General features: G+C 39.3%; 3 protein-coding genes across 3 annotated transcripts; 2 read left to right on the forward strand and 1 right to left on the reverse strand.

Moving 5' to 3' along the window:
- The first annotated feature begins 324 nt into the window (after positions 1-324).
- Positions 325-1,993, forward strand: LOC115963323 (endochitinase EP3-like). Its single transcript, XM_031082290.1, has 2 exons — positions 325-888; positions 1,363-1,993. Exons 1-2 carry the CDS (start codon positions 450-452, stop codon positions 1,767-1,769), a joined length of 846 nt encoding a protein of 281 aa, XP_030938150.1. The 5' UTR covers positions 325-449; the 3' UTR covers positions 1,770-1,993.
- A 14,607-nt stretch (positions 1,994-16,600) lies between these two features.
- Positions 16,601-17,511, reverse strand: LOC115964959. The gene is made up of 2 exons (XM_031084177.1): positions 16,648-17,511; positions 16,601-16,606 (listed from the first exon to the last, which is right to left on the reverse strand). The coding sequence occupies exons 1-2, from the start codon at positions 17,509-17,511 to the stop codon at positions 16,601-16,603; spliced, it is 870 nt and encodes a 289-aa protein (XP_030940037.1).
- A 1,312-nt stretch (positions 17,512-18,823) lies between these two features.
- Positions 18,824-19,941, forward strand: LOC115964960 (endochitinase EP3-like). Its single transcript, XM_031084178.1, has 2 exons — positions 18,824-18,830; positions 19,613-19,941. The coding sequence occupies exons 1-2, from the start codon at positions 18,824-18,826 to the stop codon at positions 19,939-19,941; spliced, it is 336 nt and encodes a 111-aa protein (XP_030940038.1).
- The last annotated feature ends 7,788 nt before the right edge of the window (positions 19,942-27,729 follow it).

Genomic DNA, 27,729 nt, shown 5'->3' on the forward strand with positions numbered 1-27,729 from the left:
GTTTCCGTAGTTTAGCATTTGGTTTAAAAAATGAACATATAAATTACCAATCTTTTGCTGAACCAGTAACCCTTTACTCTTGGAAGAATGCAATTTGGCAATTTTGGTTGCAAAATTTTCCACATTTAAAGTCTAATATTACTTGGATAATGATTAGAATTTTGGTATAACAGTCATAAGCAGCCTCTACAAGAACAGAAAAAATGCACGATTACCTTATTCAAGAACGGCACATTGACCGGTACTTGTCCTGTTGACAAAGTCAAATTTGAACAGCAAGATCCATACCGTATACGCCATCTTGAAATCGCCATTATCAAATTGAAAGTAAGAACTCCATCCATAGAGTTTTTGCACCACATATTGCACTATAAATATCAAATGCCCAATCTTGTTTTTCATCACACATTATCTTTTTCATTCTTTATCCACATACAAAACTTCCCAAGATGGTCGCACTTAGTGTGAAAAAGAATCTACTAACCCTTGTTCTAGTCGGAATCCTAGCCGGATTTGTGCCTGGATATGTGAAGGGTCAAAATTGTGGTTGTGCAGCAAACCTATGTTGCAGCCAATTCGGCTATTGTGGCACCGGCAATGACTACTGTGGCCCGGGCTGCAAAGAAGGTCCTTGTACTTCTGGATCACCTACTACACCTACTACACCTACTACTAATGGTGGTTCTGTAGCTGATATTGTGACCCAAGATTTCTTTAATGGGATAATTAATCAGGCTGATGCAAGCTGTGCAGGAAAGAACTTCTACACAAGAGCAGGTTTTCTTGATGCTCTCAATTCGTATAATCAATTTGGAAATCTCGGTTCTGCAGATGATTCCAAGCGTGAAATTGCAGCTTTCTTTGCTCATGTTACTCATGAGACTGGACGTAAGATCTAACATATATTTTAATTAATCTGTTACATATCATACGCATACTAACGTATACAATAAGGTGCATGCCACAAAACACCCACAATATCCAATTTAGTTAATGTCAAATTAAGTAACTAACTACTATATCTAATCTATAATATTAATTACAATAATACTCTTTTGGTTATGTTTTTATAATTTTGTTATAAGTTAGATGATAATTATTTTGCATTTAGGTTATAATTGAATTGCATAATATTTTTTTTGATGAACTATTGAATTGCATAATATATAGTATACACCAAAATCCTTGTAGATGAGTGGTAATTTTTTTGATTTCTTTTATAAGAATAACTATGGTTCAAATCATCATTCTCTACATTTTATAATTAATTAATTAAAAAAATAATATATAATACATTACACACAATTAAATACACAAGTTAACCCGAAAGGTAACACAAAATTAATGTTTATCTTTGGGCAGATTTTTGCTACATAGAGGAGATCAATGGTGCCTCACAAGACTACTGTGACGAGACCAACACACAGTATCCATGCAACCCTAACAAAAAATACTTTGGCCGTGGACCACTTCAGCTAACATGGAATTACAATTACGGGGCAGCTGGAACTAGCCTTGGAATCGACTTATTAAACTCTCCTGAAACTGTTGCTACAGACGTGACTGTTTCTTTTAAGACCGCCTTGTGGTTTTGGATGACCAATGTTCGTCCAGTTGTAAGCCAAGGTTTTGGTGCAACCATTCGAGCCATCAATGGTGCCATTGAATGCAATGGTGGAAACTCCGGTGCTGTCCAAGCACGTGTCCAGTACTACACTCAATATTGTAACCAACTTGGTGTTGCTCCAGGCGATAATCTCACTTGCTAGGAGCCTAGGAGCACCATTTGTGTTCTTTTAAGTACCAATGCTTGTTTAGATTTGATATATGGATTTGATGTTAATAATTAATGCCAACTAGCCTCGTTGGTAAAATTGGGTTCAAGTTTCACTTGCACCCTACTCCAAAGAAGAGAATTATCTCTCATTGTATAGCCCATAGTTTCAATGGGCATATAAATAAAGAAAATAAAGAGTATTATAATTTATATTCACCATTTTTTTTTTTTTTGGTTGAAATGACTAGAAATAGTAACATAATATATAGAGCTGCTATCCCAACAGTTTTATACCCACGCTCTCCTGCTCCCCCTGGAAAGATATACTAACTCTCCCAATTGGACGGTCATTTTCACTACTCGGTGTTAGCTTCTCTATGGCCATGAATTTTGCCTCCCTGAAAAATTTGGTTTTCTTTAAAGATCATTTATGGACATTATCTCGTACAAATGGACTACCGCATGCGTCGGCATTGACTAAGGTACAGTAATTAACCTAGTGGGCAAGTACTAATTAATTAAGGTCATTATCAAACTTTCTCTGAGACATGCCATTAAAGCATTAACATCCAAAATTGTGAAAAATATACTATTTTATTATCTAAAAAGTCACTTTATCTATTATATCATACAATTTTATAATATACTTAACATTCTAGATTTTATTTTTAGAATACAACCTACTAAAATAACTTCAACCAAAAAAACAAAAAAAAGTCCCACAACCAATCTCTACTGCAACAACTAGAAGAACACTGCCATCACCACCATTGTAAACCCAATAACAAATAATGTTATTTGGTTTTAACAAATCAAGGATATCAACTTATGCTAAATGTAATATGTATGTTAATGGACTTGGCACAACTTCCTTGGGGAACCTTCTCATCTAGGAGAGGAGCTAGTGGACGAAGGAACCATTCCATTAATCTCCGTCTTTACCCAAATCCATTGGACGAAGGAAGGGCCACCGGTTCATAAATAATGGCAATACGTTACACAACTGCAATAACTCTCCTGATCGTTGGAGAGACGAAGATCTTCTCATTAACACCTCAAGGAAGCATTACAAATACCACATTTAAACCACCATTAGAGCACCTCCAAGAAAAGGAAGCAGGTATATATACAAGTATCTCAGGTCCTAAAGAGGTACGGAATTCTAATACAAAAACTCTAATATTTTGGTATCAAAACTCTCATTCCTCTCTCAATTATCTAACTTGACCATCAGAGGCTCTGTGACAAGCACCACACTGATCTTCCCTCTTTTCATTTGTTCTTGCAGGGCTTTTAGACGATCTTGGTTAGCAATCCTACTAGACGATCATCTCGATTGACGATCTTGGCATCATCAGTTTGGCACTGTCTGTGGGGAACGACTTTCTTCGCACCTAGGTTCGAGGGCATACTTCCATTCAACTCACACGTCCAGATGGAGTCCAACGCTAACCAAGATCTTGCAGCATTAGCTCTACAAATCCAAACGCTCGCAGCCAGTGTGGAGAAGCTTACTAGACAGAACCAAGAGATGAGGTTGTGACTATTACAAGAGAACAATCGTTTTGAGAACAACTGAGATGATGATGGACACAGCCAGAGGAGAGATGACTGCCGACAACCAGTTACTCCAGAGGGACCTAGCTCAGACCGGAAATGAGAAAAGAGATGGACGAGTTGTAGAATGCGATCAAGGAGAAAATAGACCGAAGTCTAGATAGAATGGTCAGGAGGACAAATTCGCCCTTCATCATGGCAATCCTAGAGTGGCCAGTGCCCTCGAAGTTTCGTCTACCATAACTTGAGCCGTTTGATGGCTTGAAGGATCCCCTGGATCACCTCAACACCTTCAAGACAACTTTGGGCCTTCAGCAACCCCCTGACGAGATCTTATGTCGTTCTTTCTCCACTACTCTCAAAGGAGCAACCAGGGAGTGGTTCACTAAGCTACCGACATCATCCATAGACAACTTCGAGCAGCTAGGCAACTCTTTCCTCCGTCACTTTATCGGCGGGCAGCGTCCAAAAAGGCTAGCAAACCATTTGCTTACCATTAAGTAAGGAGAAAAAGAGACCTTGAGGTCGTATGTGATGCGTTTTACTCGAGAAACTTTGGAGGTGGACGAGGTAGATGATAAGGTATAGCTGGCGACCTTCAAAGCCCAATTGAAATCCAGGGAGTTCGTGGTCTCTCTAGCGAAAAATCCTCCTAAAACGATGGCAGAAATGCTCTTGAAGGCGTAAAAGTATATGAATGCTGAGGACACCCTGGTAGTAATAGAAGGGGTAGAGAAGCCCAAGGAGAAGAGAAAAGAGAAGGAGGACAACCGAAGAGGATGAAAAAGGGAACGGGCAGATCATCAGAATATTGAAGGAAACAGACAAAGGGATAACAAAAACCCTCAGATGGTAAAATTTACTCCTTTAGTTATGCTCATTGACCAAATTTTGGTGCAGATTCAGGATGAACACTACCTAAAATGGCCTAGACCGTTACACTCGTCACCCAACATGCGTGACAAAAGAAAATACTGCCATTTCCACAAGGATCACGAACATTACATAAAGGACTACAGGGACCCGAAAGAGCAGATAGAAGAACTCATACGAAGGGAAGTTGCAGAAATTTGTAAAAAAAGGAGATTTCAACAGATCCAGAGATGATAACAAGAGTCAATGCGAAGCCTCTCAGAGGGACGAAGACCATATACCCCTCCGTCCACAAAGTGCCGTAAGGGAGATAAAGATGATCACAGGAGGATTGTCTACAGGAGGATCATTTAAGTCCCTTAGGAAGTTATACCAGAGGTAGGTAAATAGTGTTCATAGGATGCCACCTCTGAAGCAAAGACGGACGGACCAAGATATTCTATTCTTGGAAGAAGATGCCAGAGGAGTGAAATAGTCTCATGACGACCCATTGGTTATTATGCTCATGATTGAAAAGATTCAATACTAGAAGGGTTTTAGTAGACAATGGGAGCTCGGCAGATATCATTTACCTCTTTGCCTTCCAGCAGTTAAAAGTGGACCCGAAGAGACTTCGTCCATTTGAATCTCCCCTTGTCAGTTTCAGTGGAGACAAAGTGTACCCATGGGGAATAATAACGCTGACAGTCATGGTTGGGTCGTAACCTTTCCAGGTAACCAATAAATACAACTTCTTGATAATAGACTCACCTTCGTCCTACAATGTGATCATGGGAAGGCCTAACCTCAATCATTGGAAAGCAACCACTTCCACATATTACCTAAAGGTGAAGTTCCCAACAGAACAGGATATTGAGGAAATAAGAGGAGATCAAGTGCTGGTGCGAGAATGTTATCAAGTAGTTTTGGCATAAAAAGAAAACCATACATGGATAATTGAGGAAAAGATGCCAGAAATTGCCGAGAAACTAGAGACGGTTAAGTTGGTCGAAGGAGATCCTACAAAGATGACCCAGTTAGGGACGAGTCTAAACCTACAAACAAAGAAAGAATTCATTAACTTCTTGAAGGATAACCTGGATGTGTTGACTTGGAGTCATGAAAATATGCCTGGTATACTGATGGACATCATTCAACACCACCTAAATGTGGATCCTGAGAAGAAGCCTGTCCAGCAAAGAAGAGTTTTTGCTCTCGAACGAAGCAAAGCAGTCATGGACGAGGTGAACAAGTTGCTCGTTCCTAACTTCATCAGGGAAGTCTACTATCCTGAATGGTTGGCCAACGTCATCATGGTAAAAAAGGCAAATAGTAAATGGAGAATGTGCATCGACTTCACGGATTTAAATAATGCCTGCTCGAAGGACAACTTCCCTTTGCTCAGGATTAACCAGCTTGTGGACTTGATAGCCGGGCACAACATTCTTACCATTATGGATGCCTTCTATGGATACAACCAAATACAGATGGCAGAAGAGGATAAAGAGAAGACCGCCTTCATCACCAGTTAGGGGCTCTTTTGCTATAAGGTCATGCCTTTTGGTTTGAAGAACACGGGAGCCATGTACTAGAGATTGGTAAACCAGATGTTCAGCAAGCAGATTGGAAGGAAAATAGAAGTATATGTAGATGGCATGCTCATCAAGAGTAAAGAAAAGGAGAATAATCTAGACGATCTCAAGGAGACGTTCAACATACTCAAGATAGTATGAAGTTGAACCAGGCCAAATGTACCTTTGGGATTTCCATTAAGAAAGCAATGAATAAACCTAAGGCCGCTGGACGAATGGAACAATGGGCCATCAAGCTTAGTCAGTTCGATATAGAATATCGACCCAAAACAGCCATAAAAGCCCAAGCGCTGGTGGATTTCATAGCAGAATTCACTTTCCCCAAACATAAAGACAACTAGGAAGAACTCTGGATGATCCATACGGACAGGTCATCCATGCAGAAGAGAGGCAAAGCAGGCGTTGTCATCATTTCCCCCTATGGGGACATTTGAAATACGGAGATCAACTTAAATTTCCCATAACCAACAACGAAACAGAGTATGAGGCTATACTGATGAGGCTGAGGATAGCCCAGGTGCTTGGAGCTAAAAATGCTTTGCTAAGAAGTGATTCACAGCTCGTCATAAGGCAAGTCAAGGGAGATTTCGAAGCAAAGGAGACAAGGATGCAGAGATACCTCAAGTTGACAGACCAATTGGTAAGCAAGTTTGGTTGGGTAGAGTTTGCTCAGGTCCCATGAGATTAAAATGCAGAAGCTGACGAAGTGGCTAGAAGTGCGTCAACAGATCATTAGGCAAAGGTGACTGATTGGAAATTGGAAGAACAGAACTCTCCCAGCATCAAAGAATTTCAGACCTTCTCGATGCACACTTGCGCAGGATGGACAAGCCCAATCCTATCCTATCTTAAGGATGGACGATTGCCACCAAATCCTAACGAAGCCAAGAAGATCCAGAAACGGGCTGCTAGGTTCACGGTGCTGAATGATGAGCTTTACAAATGAGGCTTTTCACAGCCTTACTTGAGGTGTGTTGAAGAAGAAGAAACCAAGTATGTTCCGGAAGAAGTTCATGGGGGCATTTGCGGTGATCACATGGGAGCAAAGTCCCTCACAAGAAAGATCATGAGGGTAGGCTATTTCTAGCCCATAATGCAATAAGACGTAGCAGATTTTGTAAAGAAGTGTGACAGCTGCCAAAGGTATAGGAACATCCAGCGAGTCCCAGGAGAGAAGATGACGGCCATTACTTCCCCTTGGCCATTTGCACAATAGGGAATTAACATCATGAGGCCTCTACCACAAGGAAAGAGGCAAGTAATGTTCTTACTCGTTGCTATTGACTACTTTACAAAATGGGTGGAGGCAGAAGCACTAGCCACGAACACAGAAGCAAAGGTACAAATTTTTGTATGGAAAAATATTGTGTGTAGGTTCGGGATCTCGCAGACGATCATCTCAGATAATAGTCATCAGTTCGATAGTCAAGGATTCAGATTGTTTTGCTCAAGCCTTGGCATCAAGAACAAATATTCATCCCCGGGGCATCCTCAAGCCAATGGACAGATTGAAGTAACGAATCAAACATTGTTGAAGATCATCAAGGCCCAATTAGTCGGGGCAAAGGGAGCATGGCGCGTAGAGTTACCTAGTGTTTTATGGGCTTACAAAATTACAACAAGAACCCCTATAAGAGAAACACCCTTCAACCTGACATATGGCATAAAAGCAGTCATCCCCATCGAAATAGGGCTCACTAGCCCTAAAATGGAATTTTTTGACGAACACAGCAATGACAACCAATTGAAGTTGAACTTGGATTGTTTGGATGAAGTCAGAGACCAAGCTTCTCAAAGAATGGCCAAGTATCAGTGGAAGACGGCGGAGTACTACAACCGGAGAGTAAAGCTTAAAAGGTTCCACATCGGAAACCTCATTCTACAAAAGGTGACACTTGTAACGAAGGATCCAGCACAAGGCAAGTTAGGGTCAGCATGGGAAAGACCTTATATGGTTGTCCACTATTCTCAGCGAGGAAGCTATCACCTGGAAGATTCGGATGGGAACAAGTTACCTCGTCCTTGGAATGTTGAACATCTAAAGAGGTATTATGAATAGGAATTGTAGTCCATTTGTAAGCAGTCAGCATTGTCTTATACTTTTTAATGCAAATCAAATAAACGTATTATTCAGCAATTAACATATTCTGACTATCTTTTTCACGTTCAAACTGAAATCACCATCTGGATGCAAAAACTCTGACCAAGTTAAAATGATAAGATTCCTCCAAAGGATGTAAATCATTTTAACTAGAAAAAGACGATAAGATTCCTTAAAAGGATGTACAACGTCCAGATAAAAGACGATAAGATTCCCTAAGGGGATGTAAATCGTCCCAATAAAAGCCAAGGCGAAGAGATCCCATGGACGAAGGAAGGTCATCCACGAAGTGCAGATGACAAAATTCATAATTGGGCAAATATTTTTCTAAGTCCCCAAGGGACGAGATTCCTCGGAGGGATGTAAGTCTTCCTGCCAAAAACTAAGGTGAATAGATCCCAAGGATGAAGGAAGGTCATCCACTTAGTTAAATTGACAAGATTCGTAATTGAGCAAAAAATTCTCTGAGTCCCCAATGGATGATGAAAAGCATAAGCAAAAGGTGCAAACAGAAAGTACTTGCAAGCAACATAAACACAAGGGAAATAAGCATATATATATATATATATATATATATATAAGCTGTAATTTGTTCAAAAGCCCCAAAAGAGGCAAGGCACCAAGTGGTAAATTGTTCAACAGCCCCAAAACAGGCAAGGCACCCAAAAAAAAAAAAAAAAAGTTTGCAGGCAAATAGAACAAGGGAATCAAGCTTCAGGAGCGTCATTTCTACCCTACTCAGGCACTAGAGAATCCTCGCAAGTAGATGCAGTAGCCTGAATAACTTGCGCTGCCTCATCTGCCTCAATCTCCTTGTCAATTGCCTCAAAATCCAGGTCCTCCAAATCTGTCTCTAGACCATGCTTTACCAAGTATCTCCTTAACAGCTCAAATCCCTTAAAATACCAGCCAAACAAGATGACGTTGTACTCCTTCGTGAGTTGAAAAGCATGGATGGCCTTAGCCACGATGCTCTTCATTTTCTAGTTAGCCACCACCAATTGCTCGTCTCTTTGCTTCACCAACTACCTCTCAACATTCAGCTCCTCAGTTAAAGCTTTCATCTTTTCCTTGGATGAATTATTGACGTCCATCGCCACTATTAAATCCTTTCTCAAACTTGAGGTTTCAGCTTCCAACGCCTCCACCTTGGAAGTGGCCATCACAGCCTTCTCTTCACTCGCCAAGTATTTGGTGTTGATGTGCATCACCTCCCCCAACTCCTGGTATCCAAAATTGCGTAAGGAACAACTGATATACTTCGTGCTTATCTATATATATATATATATATATATATAAAGAGAGAAAGAGGAAATGAAGGAAAGTTACTTGGACGAGCTTATGGACATGGCGATTCACCATCTAATGAGAAGGAATGCCGGAAATTTCTTTCAGCTCCTCAGGTGTCACAACTTCATTAGCCCGAGCCAAAGCCGTCTCAGCGTCTGCCCAGACACTGGCCCCCATCTTCTCTTTGCCTTTGTCGCATGTCTTGTGCTTCTTAGCATGAGGAGTTATCTCCTTGATAGATAGGGCTGGGGATGCAACACATCCCTCGTCCAAGGCAAGGGTGGATGAACCATTTTCTGTCACCTCTTTCTCTTTTTCTTTCTCAACGACCCTCAACCTTCGCTGGCCAATGCTAGAGAGGGATTTGTTTTTCTTTTCCTTGATCCGAGCGTAAAATTATTGATTAAACTTAGTCGTCATTTCTGCAAAAAAGAAGAGAAGCAACCGGAAAGTTAAAAATGAAAGAAGAAAAGGAAAAGGAGAAAAGAAAAGGAAGGATAGAAGATCTACTTTCATCCTAAAGTGACTCACTTTTTTCTTCTCGATGGATGGCACGAAGAACGTAGTGGGTAGGCTCTAGTCCCAAACAGTGACGAGCTAAGGTCCGGGGGTCAACTAGATCATCAAAATCGTCAATGGTGCTCACGTATACAACAGCTGCCCGAACACGCTCTTCAAACCTGCTCTCCAACTCTGGACGATCTCTGACTATAAAATAGAAAAAAAAAACACACACACAAGGTCAGAAGGGATGATCAAAGTAAAAAGATAAACCAAAAAGAAAGAAAAAATGCAAGGCAAACGTACCGAGTTGAGGTGTCTCCCATTGATGCAACAGCCTAGGGACATCCCCCCAGAAGTTGTCAGAAAGGGTCTTCCAACAGACACAAAGAAGTACCTAAACTTCCAATAACGGAAGGACGAAGGCAAATCGACGATGAGTCGAGACCTTCTATCCCAAGGCACGAGCTCATAATAACCAAACTCTTTGGACTCTTTCAGATGGTAAAGATGGATGAACTCGTTTAATGTGATCATATCACCGTCAACTATGATCGTCCAGATTACCATATAACTTATGACGATTCTCCACGAATTGGGCATAAGTTGTTCTAAGGCTATATTTAGGTAATGAAGGAGCTCCATTATAAACAGATGGACAGGAAACCTAAGGCCACATAGGAAGGCAACCTCTTAGAAGCAAACCTCCCCATGGGCAAAAGCACAAGACTTCTCGCATTTTCTAGGAATACGAACCCTAGTCTCCTTGGGAAATTGTAACCTATCCCGGAATCTAATGAAGGTGTCCTCCTTCAGAGAGCACTCTTCCTTAAGGGCATGGAAGCATCGGGGTGAAGCAAAGACGAAAGGAAAGGAAGGCGAAGGTACGAAAATAGGTTGTATCCATCTCAACCCCACCCGTATCGGCGCTAGAAGACAAACTGGCCTCTAAGTCACTAGATCTAACTTCAGAACCCATATTTTCCCTCCTTAGAATCCTTTGGACCGACTCAAATCAACTCAAGGATTGACATAACAATGGGTATAGATCACCCAACACTAGATTTAGGCTACTGTCACCTAAGGCGAAAACCCCAACCTGTGGGCAATGTCCACTAGAAAAGCCTATAAACTCACCCAAACAAGCGAAAAAGAAGGCAAATAAAACTTTAAAAGGAAAGAAAGAACAAAAAATAAACAATGGGGCGTACCTAAAGAAGAAGGAGAAACTGAGAAATCAAGGGATAAGCACAAAAGAAGCTAGGAAATTGGAGCAATAAGCACAAAAAGAGCTAGGGAATCAGAGCAATAAACACAGAAGGGACTAGGATTTCGAAAAAGTAAGTACAGAAAGAAAGCACAAGGGGTTTAAAAAGGGAGCGCCTCAAAAAGCATGGGAAAATTGAAAGGTTTCATCGGAATCGAGAACCCCTCAGCTGATCCTGGCGTGACATGTGGCCATGACACATAACACGACGCCATTAAGTAATAACCACGAAGGGGCGGAACCCCAAATGCCATAACTGCTAAAAAGAAAAAAAAAGGGTGGGCTTATCATATTCTTATAGCCGTCTCCAAATTGAATGACCTCGGAATAGGGGGGTAGCTGATGGAGCCGGCATAACTCCCTCGGGGAACCTCCTCGTCCAGGAGAGGAGCTAGTGGACGAAGGAAGGGCCACCAATTCATAAATAATGGCAATACATTACACAACTACAATAACTTTCCTTACTGTTGGAGAGATGAAGATCCTTTCATTAACTCCTCAAGGAAGCATTACAAATACCACATTTAAACCACCATTAGAGCACCTCCAACGGCTAGGAAAAGGAAGCAGGTACAAATACAAGTATCTCAGGTCCTAAAGAGGTATGGAATTCTAATACAGAAACTTCGATATTTTGGTATCCAAACTCTCCTTCCTCTCTTAGTTATCTGACTTGACCATCGGAGGCTCTGTGGTAGGCACCACACCATGTTCCCTCTTTTCATTTGTTCTTGCAGGGCTTTTAGATGATCTTGGTCAGCAATCCTACTGGACGATCATCTCGATTGATGATCTTGGCATCATCATATGTTACAGCCAACATCATCTCTCAAACTCAAGATAAAACCTGAAGATGCATTGAAATTGAAATCCAAGCTCGTGTATATGTGACCATGAGTGACTAGATTGTTTGTAAAATAGGCTAGCCACAATGTAGAATAACTTGTGCAAAATGCTAGAGATGAAAGCAAATGGTGATGACGATGGCTACAAGGCCTACAAAAGGGTGCACCAATGGCCAAATAGCGGATGCTATGATTAAAGGATAGTCACATTGGTGGCCTGAAGAATATTAGCAGAGTATGACACGATAATGAAGCACGTGAGAGAGTTGACAAATTTTGCATAAATTAAACCTAAAAAAGAATGATCGATGGGTTTATTTGTGTGACTTGGGATCTTCAAATAGGAAAACAGACTTGAAAATTGAAATATACAAAAGGAAAAAAAATGACCGAATGTTGTTGGACAATGGTGGCCAACGACGGTCAGAGGTGGTCAACAACTTAGCTGAGCGATGGTTGATAGTGGCAGCATGAAATCTAGTGAAGGTTATCGAAATGTGACTCTTTTACCATGTTAAAACATAAAAAGTATATGCTAAAATATTATTTGATATGTCCCTATTGTTTGCATGAGTTTTTTTTTTTTTTTTTTTTTTTTTTTCGTCCTTACACTTAAAAAAAAAAAAAAAAAAAAAAAATTTATCACTAAACAGATAATAGCAGTAATGAATTCATCCTAGAACCAATACCCAGCATATCTGGAACCAAATCTTGTCTTGTATAAGTCTTCTTGGATTAGGGTTTTTTTATTCTATTTGGAACCATAGTTGGACCATAGTTGTATGGCTTTTTTGATAGGAGAGAGTAATAAAGGGATGCAGATTGCAGGCCACAACTTTATGGAAAACATTAGTAAGAAGCATTATTTTCGGGTTGATGAGTAGGCATGGCCTCCTTCAATTTTTTTTTTAATAAATAATTTAACTATAATGTGCTTATTTATATTTAAATGTTACAATTTTTTCAAAATTTGTATTAAATCAATTAATTGATAAAAAAATTTATTATGAGAGGAATCATTTTTTTGCTTAAAATTTAAAATTTTGAGGAATCTAAAGATATTAATATGATATGTTGCATTATATTTAATTGTTTATATCATGTAAAAAATCATTTATCCCCCATATATTTTAGATTGCTCCAAGAAATAATAGAGTGAGATTTGAATCTTGGATTTATTTAGACTCTCTACTATAAATATCATGATATGTCAATTAATTAAGTTATAAGGTTCTTGAGATGGGTCTTGTTAAATAATAGTGGATGATGGTTCTTCAAAATAGTTTCCTTGACACTAATTTAAAACTAGTCAGTAGTCCATGTAATGAATAGAAAATTTTAACTTGATATGATTAATTTACTCTCTTTTCTTTTTGTCTAAGTATGATTTTTTTTTAAATGGTAGCTATAGACATTTATTATGTATTTGTTTATACATGAAACCATATATTTTAGCAAAGACCTTGAAAGTGATGTGACATAATATCATAAGGTCAATCAGAAGTCAATCTGCTTTCGATTTATATAGATTGTTATAGATATTAGATAGTATTAAAGTTCGGCAGGATATAGACAAATTATTATTATTATTATTATTTTGCATTGCTAATCAAACAAAATTGCTACTTTCAATAGTAAGTTTTTAGAATAAAAGAGGTTTGATTTGGCAAGTTATCAAGACTCCAAAGCTAGAAAGTTGGACAAATTGGGAGTCAAAGCAGATATGCTTGACCTTGGGAAATCGGACCACTTCCTTAATTAACTTGGGAGCGCAAATCATGGCAGTGTCAGTGACGACTTGTTTCCCATAATACACTGTTTTGGTCCAAGGAAGCTTGCAGGAGTTATCTGCATGAAGACATTAAGAAACCATCAAAGCAAAAGTCGTAAAATTAATTGATCCAGTTCAACTTAATAAAGACTACATTTTAACAACTTGATATTAGTAATATGACTAAGTCGTGGATAAAATTCTATAATTAATCTCAATTTTGGTTATGGTGCCGGAAGAGTTATCTAGTTTAATTTATAGAAAAAACAACGTACACTGGCCGGCTACGTATGGTGTGATTTTTCCATACACTTAAGCCTTAAGCATACTTAGTTTAATGCTAAGTATGCTTTTAGTATTATTGGTTTGGATGAATCTCGTAGCACACAGCATATGTATACATACGTGAAGAAAAGCAATTGGCTTTGAAAGTTAAAGGGTTTAAGAGTGTGTAATAATTGTATGTTCCGTGTATGTGTTTGTGTGTGTGTGTGTGTGTGTGTGTGTGTGTGTGAGAGAGAGAGAGAGAGAGAGAGAGAGAGATAACGTGAGGGGTGTTTTAGGAAAATGAAAAGAGGTTTTGTATTTTGTAATAAAGCTTTCTTCATGTAAAATCAAGGAAACGTGAGAGTTGACCATATGGACCTCTGTTGATGAAGCTAGTTAAGGTATTTATTTTATTGTTTTTTTTCATTTTCACTATGTTGGGTCTTAAAATTAAAAATTGTTGTTTGAGGTTTGGTAGTAACAGAAAGTCAGAAACTCATAATATTTGTTTTGAGATTTCAGAAATTCATAATATTATAAAATTATAAAAGGCTTTCTTGTGGAAAAAGCATAGACATCGAAATTGACTCATGTTTATCTCAAGGTTTTTAGACCTGGACCGTTCATTGAACCGTAAAAGGAAGAGGTTCAAGGATTTTGAGGTCGAACCGGGGTCGAACCGTGATGACGTCATAATTAATTTAATAATTATTTTAAATATATATAAAAACATTAAATTAATAAAAAAAAAATTAACTAGAATAGTCTAATTCATTTAGAGAATGAAAATGTTGTTCACATTCCCCTATATTTCAGTTGTGTTGTGCAATCCAAATGAACATTGTTATAATTTTGTCAAGCCTGCATTTACAAGTACGTGAGAAAATAAATTAAGAAAGGAGAGAAATCATTATTCTTGAAAAATGCAATCCTCAGACAACACTTAAAAATATAAGTGGGAGTTCAGAGTTTTAATAGGCTGCAGTTTGCTAACAGTGTAAACAATGCTTAACTTAAGGTTTAAAATCTTAGAAAGGAAATATTTAAAAAAAAAAAAAAAACTTTTAATAATAAAAACCTACAACCACAAGTATACGAACTTTTATTAAGAAAACTTAAAGCCACTTCCAGGTATCTGTGCAGAGTCTTTAGTTAATGATTGTTGAAACTTTCACTAAATAGTAAAGCAGCATTTACAGCATAAATTTCGCAACTGATATTTCCATAATTAACTACACCAAGAAAAATTATCACAATACCTTTTGAAACAGAAAAACAACTCCAAAACTAACCATAAGAACCCTCATGAAACACCCTTAAAAAGCCCAAAAAAACCAACCGAATCCCTCTGTAAAACCCAACCAACCCAGGAAATTTCACAACCAAAATCCCAACAAAACCCACTGAATATATCACCAAAAACAGCCCCCATGAACCCAGAAAAATTCAATTAAAACCTCATTACAAACATAACACAGGACACAAAATTCTTAGCCAAACACCATAGGAAATCAACCAAGAAAAATTCTCATAATACAACTACACATTTTGTACAACCTTGTTTCTCATAATAATGTTTTCCAAGTTACAGTACACAAATAGAATACAAAATCTAAAATACATTGAAATTATCTCTAAAATAGAAATTATCTCTAAAATGTTACAGTACACAAACAGAATACATAGAAATGTTTTCCAACCTTCTTACAAAAAGACATAGAAATTATCTCTAAAATACAAAATATAACTTCAAAGTTCAAACAAAATTATTATGATCATAAATCATCAATGTCATGATAGTTATCATGCTCATCATCATTCCCTGGAAATCCAGGAGGAGGGCCAACAGGTTGTCCAAATGTTCCCAAATCAATTCCTTCAACCTCACTGCTATCATCTACAGATTCTACACACAAGTTTAAACAAAATAAAAAGAAAAATCATTATAATGTTTACACAAGCTTAAAAAAATAAAAGAAAAATCACTATAGGTTATCAAATTGTTTACATATAAACTAACCTTCAATATTAGAAGAACGCCCTACACTTGCTGGATATGCACCCTCTTCATAAATTGCATTCTCCGACTCTTCATAATTAAGATATGAGTCTTCCTCTTCCACAAATACCCAAAAATCAGTTTTGTCGATACTTGCATAATCAATGGGGTCAAAATTAAACTTTTTGTTGTAAAGCCTGCATCATAAAATGTGTCATGCTCATTATTGGAATTTGAACATAATTAGTAACTAACAATTACATTATATAAATGACTTTTTAAAAATTAATATAATGACAAGATATAGCATTTAGTTACCTATGTTTCAATCGCAAGTTATGATGAACAAACACAAGATCATTGAGCTTTTGATGCTCCAATCTATTTCTCCTCTTAGAATATATTTGGTTAAATAAACTCCAACAACGCTCATATCCAGAAGAGGCGGAAGTTTGGCTAAGGATTCTAATTGCCAATTTTTGCAAGTTTGGAGCATCAGCACCCCACAACTTCCACCATTCATCTAATTTTCATAACACAACATAATCTAATATTAATCAACATAAACATATAGTCCAAGACTAGATTCTCAACATATAGTATTAAAGTAATTAGATTCCCAACTACATTACTTGAATGCAGCACTATATCCTTTACTTGAATGCAACACTAATTACTTGAATGCAGCACTATATCCTTTAATAAACATATAGTATTAAAGTAAACTAATTACTTCTCACCTGGATGAGTGGTTGTGTTTGTTGACAATACAAGATCTCTATCAAAGCTCCCAATATGGTCTCGAAAATATTGGGTTTCCTTAATTACCTTTTCTTTGTCACCATCATATTTTGTCCCAATGTAGTCCAAAACAGCCATATATACTGCTGGTTTTCGACATAAATTCTCCTCATCATATTGAAAAGCGGGATTTAACCAATATGCAGTAGCATGAAGATCTTTACGCAAATGTTTGTCCCAACGGTTTTTTATAATTGAGGTGTATGGCTTGTACAAGTGCTTCTTCATTCGGAAGATCTTCTTGATTCCCAACCGTGCTCTATGCATGCCCTCATACACATATCCTATTGCAGGCCTTTGATCAGAATCAACAATCCGTAACAAACGAATGAGTGGCAATGAAATCTTGACAAGAACATTAATATCATCCCAAAAAGAATTATTTAAAATGATAGAAACTACTTCTTTTGCTTTTGACTCTCTTGCTAATCTATTGTCCACAAAGAACTTGCTAGTCACTAAGGCTTGCAAGTCATGCTTATGCACATGAAGACTTCCAAATGAAAGGAAAGTAGTAGCAAATCTTGTTGCTCCTACACGTACAATATCTGTCCAACCAGGTTTCTTCCTCAACCAAGCAATCAAAGCCACATGATTATAAATAAAAACTGTAACTTTGAATGCACGTTTTTTGAGTCTCTCCACATGAGGCATGTCTCCCATATCCTGCAACACAAGATTCAGGCAATGTGCTGCACAAGGAGACCAACTAATAGTTTTATACTTTTCACACAACAATTTACCAGCAGATACATAATTGGAAGCATTATCAGTAACCATGTAAACTATGTTTTTTGGACCAACCCATGTAACTACTTCATCAAACAATTTAAATAAGTTTCTAGGACTCTTCACAATATCTGAGGCATCAACTGATTTTACAAATACCATTTCCCTAGGACAATAAACAAGGAAATTAATCAATGACCTATGTCTAGTATCTATCCAACCATCAGCCATAAGTGTACATCCAACTTTTGCCCAATATCTACGTTGTGACTAAACTTTATCTTTTGACAAGGATTGCAACAATGAAAAGAGCGATTACTTTATATTGCAGCAATTTTTTTTTTTAAGCAATACCTTAGTTGTTCTTATTATCAACTTTCCTACACTACTTTATCAATTTTTTTTTTTTTTTTTTAAACATACTACTTTAAACATATGAGTTTAATACGTTACTATATGCTTTTTTGTTAACAGTTTTATGATATACGATTACCCGTAAAAAAAAAAAAAAAAAAAAAAAAAAAAAAAAAAAAAAAAAAAAAAAAAAAAAAAAAAAATCGTTGTTGTTATCTCCCTTTTTTTTATTTATTTTTTTATTTTTTAATGATTTCTATGTTGATTAAAAATTCTAACTTGACTACTATTCTTTCTATAAATAAAAAATAAAAAACTTAGTTAAAGTGCTAAAGAAATCATTCATTTATTTGTTCAATTCATTCATTAAGCAAAATAATAAAGAAATATTCAAAAAGAAGATAAAATCAACTAGTGAAATAAATACTCTCATGGACTCTGCTCATTTAATGTGTTATTGATTTAGACCTTGCTGTCTCTTTCTCTCTCCTTTTTTTATTTTTTTATTTTTTATATATTTATTTATTTATAATTGAGAATGTTAAAGTTTCTACAAAATTTACTATATAACTTTTATAAATTGCTATGACAATAAATGTAATTAGTGGGTTTCAAAAACGTAATAAAAATATAATAAATGAATGTCAAAATTACATTTTTTGTGATGGAAAATTTTGAAAGTTATAGTATCTTTAGTATCACTTTTTCTTTATACAGTGTGCTTAATTGTTCAAGTATGTATTTGCAACTCGATTAATGTACATGCGTGGCCAACCTTCCGTTCTAGAGTAAATGATGAAAAGCTTATGTAATGCACTATACTGAAAAATTTGTAAATCCCTTACGGACCGGGTTGGATAACTTGTTTAAATCATGTAATATATATAGCTTGTTTCCATAGTTTAGCCACTGTTTACAAAAATGCACATGTAACTTACCATTGCTTTGCTGAATATGTAACCACTCTTGGAAGAATGCAATTTCGAAATTTTGATTTCAAAATTTTCCACATTAGTCTGATGCTACTTGAATAATGATTATAATTTAGGTACCAACTGTTATAAGCAGCCTCTACAAGAACAGAACAAATGCATAATTACCTTATTTAAAGAACGGAACAATGACCGGTACTTGTCCTATTGACCAAGTCAAATTCTAACAACAAGACCAATACCGTATACGCCATCTTAAAATTACCATTACTATCAAATTGATAGTGAAATTACCATTACCATTAACCCGGTTTTTCATCACACAATTATCTTTGATAGGCTTGATCATATTATCAATGTCCATCTGTTCACGACTAGGGACGGACGACCTAACCAAGCTCGTCCTGGAAGAAGTAGCCATCGTTCAATGATGAGTGAGTCCACCTCCACTCCTCGAGGAACCGTTATAAAACATTAATCAGCTTCCAAACCATTGGGAGGGGTAGCTCACCATTAACACCCCGCAGGAGCATTACCAGGGAAGAATAAAGTCTCCATCAAGGCTCCACCAACAGCTAGAAGAAACCATCTGTGAGTGCGTGCATATAAATACATAACCCCAAAAGGGGAGGAGGTAATGAAAAAAACTCTAGTATATTATTTTCACAGCTTCTCTTTTGTTAATCTTTCTGACTTTGGCATTGGAGGCTTTTTGGCAGACACCACGCCGGCGACTTACACCCATTCTTCTCTTCACTCATTCTTGGAGATCGGGTTGACTAAGGACGACATCAATCTGGACGATCATCCTTGGCTGACAATCTGAGCATCATCAATCTTCTTCAGTCTTGTTCACATACAGCTTCCCAAAATGGTTGCACTTAGTTCGAAAAAGAATTAACTAACCCTTCTTCTAGTCGGAATCCTAGCCGGATTTGTGCCTGGATATGTGAAGGGTCAAAATTGTGGTTGTGCAGCAAGCCTATGTTGCAGCCAATTTGGATTTTGTGATATCGGCAATGCCTACTATGGCCTAGGCTACAAAAAAGGTCCTTGTACTTCTGGATCACCAACTACACCAAGTACTAATGGAGGTTCAGTAGCTAATATCGTGACTCAAGATTTCTTTAATGGGATAATTAATCAGGCTGCTACAAGCTGTGTAGGGAAGAACTTCTACATAAGAGCAGCTTTTCTTGATGCTCTCAATTTGTTCAATCAATTTGGAAATCTTGGTTCCGTAGATGACTCCAAGCGTGAAATCGCAGCTTTCTTTGCTCATGCTAATCATGAGACTGATGTATGATATTATTCCATCCTAAAATATATTTATTAATTTACCACATATCACACTCATGCTGAAATGCAATAAGAGATGCATGCACCAAAACACTCATAATATCCAATTTAGTTGATGTCATATATTAAGTAATTAATTTCTATTTCTAATCTAAAATAACAATAATAATAATAATAATAATATTCCATTAGTTATGTTTTTATAATATTGTTATGAATTAGATAATTGTTTATTTTGCATTTAGGCTATTTTCTTAGGTTGTTTTGTTTATTTAAAAAAAAAATCCAAAAACATTAAAAATTTTCAAAAAGATAAAAATATTTTATTTTGTATCTTGCTTTATTTTTTCTCGAGGATTCCATAAATGAAAATATCTCTCTCTTGATTTAGAACATGCTTGATATTGTGGAGAAACATAGAAAGTATGTGTTGCATAACTGAGTGCATGAGTTATTTTTTATTTTGTATGAGTATGTACTAGTTTGTACATGTACTCGTGGGTTAATTAAGAAATTGATATTTCTTGTTTGTGTATCCTCTATAGCCTAGTTAAGTATTGTCATGCATTGCATTTGCATTTTTTTCATTTAGCATAATGTGTATTTTTTTGGTTTTTGGTCATAAAAATTTTAAAAACATAAAAAGATTTTATTTGTTTTGTATTACACATCACCAAGTGTGTAATTGATGCTGACCTATGAAATTTTCATTTCATGACTGTGTACATTTGTTTAACTTTGATGAGCTATTTTTCTGCACTTTGCTAGTTTGTGCTATGTAGTGCTTAATCGTGTGAGTTGTTTATAGTCTTTAAACACATGCTCTTGATTTTGATGTCACATTCTTTTAATTATAAGGAATAAAAAATCTTAGGAGAAAGCCATAAATAACCATCTCATCACTGTTACTTGCCAATTATGAACACCTATGTGCAAATTATAAAAGCTATGCTCGGTAAGGTGTAGCATTTGCACAGCAAGATTAAACAAGGTGTTATTTAAAAAAAAAATATGTGTAACAAGGGTAATTCTTTTCTATCTCCTATATGCCTCTGCATGATATCTTTGATTGTGCTCAAAAGAAATTTTTTTAAGAAAATCAAAAGAAAAAGAAAAAGCAAAAAGAGTCAAAATGCTTTTATATGATTGCAAGCATGTTTTCTAGGAATTGTGAGAGTTATATGATATAACTCTTTAGGTGATAGTTACTTTCAAACTAATGTAATTGATAATGTAGAAAATATGTTTGATTACTATCTACATATCGCATTTTTTGTACTTTGTACACTTACTAGTTGCACACACTAAACAAAAATCTTTGCTAAATTCTGTATGTATGATTATGTGTTGACTAAATTGGCCATCTTTAATTGCATATGAACTGATGTGTAAATGCAAATTTTTGTTTTGGTTAGGAATTTGAAGAATAATGTGTCTAGAAGTTTAAAATCTTTGTTTTTATTTTTTTATTTTTTATTTATTTTGATATAAGATAGAATTTCTATTTTAGCCTAATTTAAGTGTATATGTGTGTGAAGCTCTCTCCTAGAAACTTTAACCCTGGCCCTTACCTCCAACAGCCCATAAGCATTTACACTTATGAAGTGACCATTGCACCAAGGGTGCGCAGTGGTAAAATCTTTGTTTTTAACTTCTTGATTGGTTTTGATATTTACATTTAAGAGGCATCATGTTTTTAAAACTTCTCTAGATCATGTTCATTTGCATTAAGTCATAAAAACTGCTTTCAAGTTGTTTTTCTACATAAAATGTCCAGATTTTTAAGTTTTAAAAATTTTCACTGTTTCAATTGATTGAAGATCTCCCTTGACCAATCAAAATTTTTCAGGTTTTAAAGCAAAAACTCTCTGCCTAATTCGATCGATGTCTGATCGATGCTTGACCGATTGAAACTGGAAATTTTTCAATTTCTAAATTCTTGACCAATCTTTCTTTTCATGCATCATTTTGTGATAGGATTCGCATGCGTTCCATTATTTTATTTATCCATCTTGCATTTTTGCAGTCATATCTCTCATTATTTTCACACACAACACGAATACACTTTGCTTAATTGGGTACTCAACTTGATTTAAAAATTGATTGATTAATTTTTGAGTTCTATACATTTTAGTATATGCTATTCTTTCTTAATGTGTGAACTACTGAAAATTGGAATTTTTTTGTGTGATATGGTGGATAATACATGTGCAAATATTTTCTCTAAGACACATTGCATGCTGAATTTTTATATCATTTGTACGGCACCGAGATCCCAGGCCCATACAGGCCCTGGGCCCAGGCCTATACCGGCCTTGGGCACAGGCCCAGCAGAAAGGTCCAGTTACCCTGCACTCTTCTTGAAACTTCCTTAATGTACAAACAAGTTTTGGGTATTGAATTCCAAGAGGTGATCGGTTAAACGTTCCCGGGCAAATATATGAGCCGTGCCCGGGAAAATCATGATATGCATGGGAAACTGAGTTGCCAAACATAATCGGTCAAGATGGAACCAAGTTCCAAGACCATAAATGCTGCACCGCCCTCTCACCTAAACATCCACTTTAACCAGATAATATTGGACCTTCAGTAGCACTAACAGTGACTGTAATCATAATCTCCCCACTAACCTTGGCTATAAATAGAAGAAAGTTGGGAGAAGAAGGGGTTCAGAAAAATTGAGAGAAAACAGTCAAGCGAGAGAGTATCAACTGAGTGTTGCTTTGAGTTTCTCTGCCGAGAACGACCCATAGTAGGAAATCCTCAAGCCCACTACAAATAAATTGTGAGCCCAAGTGATTTAAGGCCCAGAAGTCTTATACTTGGTTCCTACAATTGGCGCCCACCGTGGGGCTCTCCTACGAAGCTGTGGTTCGACTAAGACTCAAACGAGGGGAATGTCTGAGGAGCGTTCAGGAGAGCGTGCACCGAGCGGCTCCATAGGATCTTCTCGGGGATCAACGTGGAGGGAGAGAAGGCAGAAACGGCAGGAAGATAGGGAGCACCCAAGAGGGGAGGAAATGTCCGGATTGGGAGAAGGGTCGGCCCAGACACATCGGACGGTTTCAGGCGTCTCGGCGCATCGGCAGTATGATGATAGAGACCGAGAGCTGGAGCGGTTGTGCAGACTGGTAATGGATTTAGAGCTGGAAGCAAGGGGTCGGCGACATGAAAGGAATCGCAACCCCCAGCAAAGGAGAAATCAGGGCGAGGGCTCCAGCCGATCTGGTACGCAACGATCCCGAGACCGATCACGCTCCCAAGAGTCATACCGGCAACCACGGGAACCACGTCATCGGCGGAACCGTTCACGGTCGCATGGTTACGATGACCAAGGATCAGAATCGCCGGAGGAACGACTGCACCACAATGCTGCCATGGACGCCATGAGCCGAGCCTTGCGGATGGCAGCCCGGTCTCCATTCTCCGATGAAATTGAACGGGCCCCAATGCCGAGCAGATTCACGCGACCGCCATTCAATTCGTATGAGGGGAGGACAGACCCCGTGGAGCATGTTAGTCATTACATCCACATGATGTCTTTGCATGCACACAATGATGCATTGATGTGTAAGGTATTCCCCTCTAGTCTCGGCTCTACTGCACTGAGATGGTTCAATGGGTTACGGAAAGGTTCTATACACAGCTTCGCCGAGCTGATTCAAGAGTTCGGCAGTAGGTTCGTGACTTGCAGCCGAGTGCAACAGCCAGTTGACGCACTACTTTCCATGAAAATGAGGGTCGGGGAAACCCTTCGGAGTTATGCCATCCGATACTGGGAACTCTACAATGAGATTGGTGGAGGAAACGAGAAAATTGCAGCAAGCACCTTCAGGATGGGGCTCCTCGAAGATTCTAAATTACGGGAGTCGCTGACGAGAAGACCCCCCGAGGATATGAGACAACTGATGAGACGCATAGAGGAGTACAAACGCTTGGAGAATGACCGGCTGCAGAGCAGGGGGAAAGCTCCTTTAGTGGGGAGATCTCGGCAAAGCATTTTGCCGACGAAACCAAAAAGAGACTTCAGAATGCAGGAACCAGAGGTGCAAATCGAAGGGGTTAATGTGGCGTTTAAAGAGCCCGTGCACAAAATCTTGGAACGGATCAAGAACGAGCCATTCTTCAGGTGGCCAAACAAAATGGGGGGTGACCCATCTCGGAGGAACCAAAACCTATACTGCACCTATCACAGAGACAAAGGACACACCACCGAGTAGTGTCGGGTATTAAAAGATCATCTTGGACAGCTAGTGAAGGCAGGGTACTTGAAAGAGTTTGTAGCAGATTCCATTGACTGAGAAGCCGGGCAGGGCGCCCAACAGAAAAGGAACCCCCTTCCACCACCCCTGGGGGTAATCAAAGTCATCCATGCCGCACCAAGAAGAACAACAACAGCAAAAAGGGTATTGACAGTGGCTTGCGCGGGGGAAGAATCATCCAAGAAGAAAAAGAAAGTTGGACGGCTAGCCATCTCGTTCGGAGAAGACGATTTGGAAGGAACGGTCCAACCTCACGACGATGCTTTGGTGGTGACAGCCCGGATATGCGGATTCCTGGTGAAGAGGGTAATGATTGATCAAGGGAGCGGGGCTGACGTCATGTACCCGGACCTCTTTGAAGGGCTCGAGTTAAAGACACAGGATTTGGCGAAGTATGACACGCCGTTGGTCTCGTTTGACGGGAGAGTTGTAATTCCCGAGGGGCAAATCTCTCTCCCAGTGGACATGGAAGGCAAGGGAGTTATTGTTACATTCATAGTAGTCCGATCATTCTCACCGTACACCGCAATCCTGGGGAGGCCGTGGATTCACGCCATGGAGGCTGTTCCGTCCACCCTCCACGTGAAAGTAAAATTTCCTACTGAGTATGGAGTTGCCGAGGTAAGGGGGAACCAACAAGTGGCGAGGCAGTGCCTTGTCGCCGCGGTCAGATGGGAAAAGGAACAGCTCGGTCAAGCCGAGCATGCCGAGAAAGAGACTTCATAGCAATTACAGAAACCCCAGGGGGAAACTGGGGCGGACGTTGCCGAGGAGGTGTTGAAGGTAAGAATTCTTCCAGATGCTGACAGATATTTCTAGATAGGTACAAGCATGAATGACCGGGAAAGGGTAGAGATGTTGTTGTTCCTTTTGCAGAACGTAGATGTTTTCACATGGAACCCGTATGGAGTGCCCGGTGTAGATCCCGAGTTCATTGTCCACAAACTCAACGTGGACCCATTATTCTCCCCGAAGAAGCAGAAACCGAGAAGAGCGTCAAAAGAACACGTCGATGCAGTAAACCTGGAGGTCCAGCGGCTGAAGGAGGCCGGAGTCATAAAGGAGATATTCTTCCCGAAATGGTTGGCAAACACTGTCGTAGTGAAGAAGAAGAACAGCAAATGGAGAGTTTGTGTGGACTTCACAGACTTGAACAAGGCATGTCCCAAGGACCCATTCCCAATGCCCAAGATTGATCAGCTAGTAGATGCAACATATAGGCACCCGAGGATGAGCTTCCTAGATGCCTTCCAAGGCTACCACTAGATTGCCTTGGCACCCGAGGACCGAGAAAAGACAGCATTTATTTCCCCGAATGCAAACTATCACTACGAGGTCATGCCGTTTGGATTGAAGAACGCCGGAGCCACGTATCAGCGAATGATGACGAGAATGTTCCGAGAAAAAATTGGATGCACGGTTGAAGTTTATATTGACGACATGGTGGTAAAAAGCAGAATTGAGTCACAGCACACCAAAGACCTCTGGGGAGTATTCGAGATACTATGGCGGCACAAATTACGCCTGAATGCCGAGAAGTGCACTTTTGGAGTGGGGGCTGGTAAGTTCCTGGGATATCTGATCTCTACTCGGGGAATAGAAGCTAACCCCGACCAAATAGAGGCCGTGAACCGCCTCAAACCACCAAGCAATCCTAAAGAGGTGCAAGTGCTCACTGGAATGTTAGCCGCCCTGAACCGATTTATCTCCAAGTTTGCCAATCGCTGCCGGCCGTTTTATCAACTTTTGAAAAAGTGGAAGAGGTTTCGATGGGACGAGAGATGTGATGAGGCTTTTTGAGAGCTAAAGGAATACTTGGCAAAGGCGCCGAGGTTGACGGCCCCGGAGCCCGGGGAGGATTTGTTTATGTACCTCGCAATCACCGAACATGCCGTAAGTGTTGTGTTACTAAGGGACCAGGGAGTACAAATGCCAGTGTATTACGTAAGCAAAACCTTAGTAGATGCCGAGACAAGGTACCTGCCCCTTGAGAAGTTAGTTTTAGCTCTGGTGCACGCCACGAGGAAGTTGCCACATTACTTCCAGGCACACACGGTGTTCGTCCTCATCGAGTATCCATTGCAGTCACTGTTAAAGAGATCTGACTTCACAGGTCGGATTGCCAAATGGGGGACTCGGTTGGGATCGTTTGACATAAGATACCGACCTAGAAGCTCGATGAAGGGACATGTTCTCGCTGATTTCATCGCAGAATTCACACCCAAGAATGAAGGCAAGATAGTCTGTAGTGCAGAAATTCGCCCGTGAAGGGTATTTGTGGACGGCGCATCAAATGCTATGGGAGCCGGGGCTGGTATTGTCATAATCACCCCTGAGGGTATACGACTGGAACACTCCTTCAGATTGGGATTCAAAGCCTCAAACAATGAAACCGAGTATGAGGCCCTACTGGCCGGGTTGAGGGTCGTATTGCATCTGGGCGCAAAGGATGTAGAGATTTACTCGGACTCTCGGCTGGTTGTTTATCAGATCACTGGGGACTTCGAGGCTCGGGACCCTCGAATGAAAGCTTATCTAAGTACGGCAAAGTAGATTATCGGTCAGTTTGGAACGGTAAAGATATCCCAGGTAGCCCGGTCACAAAACAAGCACGCTGACTCCCTTGCCACGTTAGCCTCATCGGCCACCGAGGACACGCCGCGGCTTGTCACGATAGAACTTATAAGGGAGCCAAGCATCTATGTGAAGAGTGTTCCCGACCAAGCCAGAGTAGAGGTTGCGCAGGTAGCAGTGGCTGGTCCATGTTGGATGAACCCGGTCACAGACTTCCTTGTCGAAGATAAAGTTCCAGAAGATGAGGCCAAGGCCAACAAGATTCGCCGGATGGCTCCCCGGTACTGGCTGTCTTCGGACCGAAAATTGTACCGAAGGTCCTTTGCAGGCCCTTACCTCTTGTGCCTACATCCTGAAAAAGTCAAAGAGCTTTTGACCGAGCTGCATGAGGGAGTGTGTGGCGGACATGCTGGGGGACGGTCTTTAGCACACAGAGCGATGACCCAGGGGTTTTGGTGGCCACAGATGCAGAAGGATGCCGCTGAATACGTTCGGAGCTGCGAACAGTGTCAAAAGCACGCCCCAATGATCCATCAGCCTACAGGACGTCTAAATCCCGTCAGCAGCCCGTGGCCGTTCGCACAGTGGGGGCTTGACATCCTCGGGCCATTCCCCCGAGCAACGGGGAACCGCCATTTTGTATTGGTGGCTGTAGATTACTTCACAAAGTGGGCTGAAGTTGAAGCCTTGGCTAATATCCGGGATACTGACGTGAAAAAGTTTGTATGGAAAAACATAGTTACAAGGTTTGGGGTGCCAAATTCGCTAGTAACAGACAATGGGCTACAGTTCGACAGCAACGCTTTTCGGACCTTCTGCAGTGAGCTCGGCATTAGGAACAAGTATTCAACCCCGGCTTACCCACAAAACAACGGCCAAGCTGAAGCAGTAAACAAGACTATTTTGAACGGGCTCAAGAGAAGGTTGGATGGGGCGAAAGGAAGATGGGAAGAAGAGCT

This window comes from Quercus lobata, chromosome 10 (genome assembly GCF_001633185.2).
Source record: "Quercus lobata isolate SW786 chromosome 10, ValleyOak3.0 Primary Assembly, whole genome shotgun sequence".
NCBI lineage: Eukaryota > Viridiplantae > Streptophyta > Magnoliopsida > Fagales > Fagaceae > Quercus > Quercus lobata.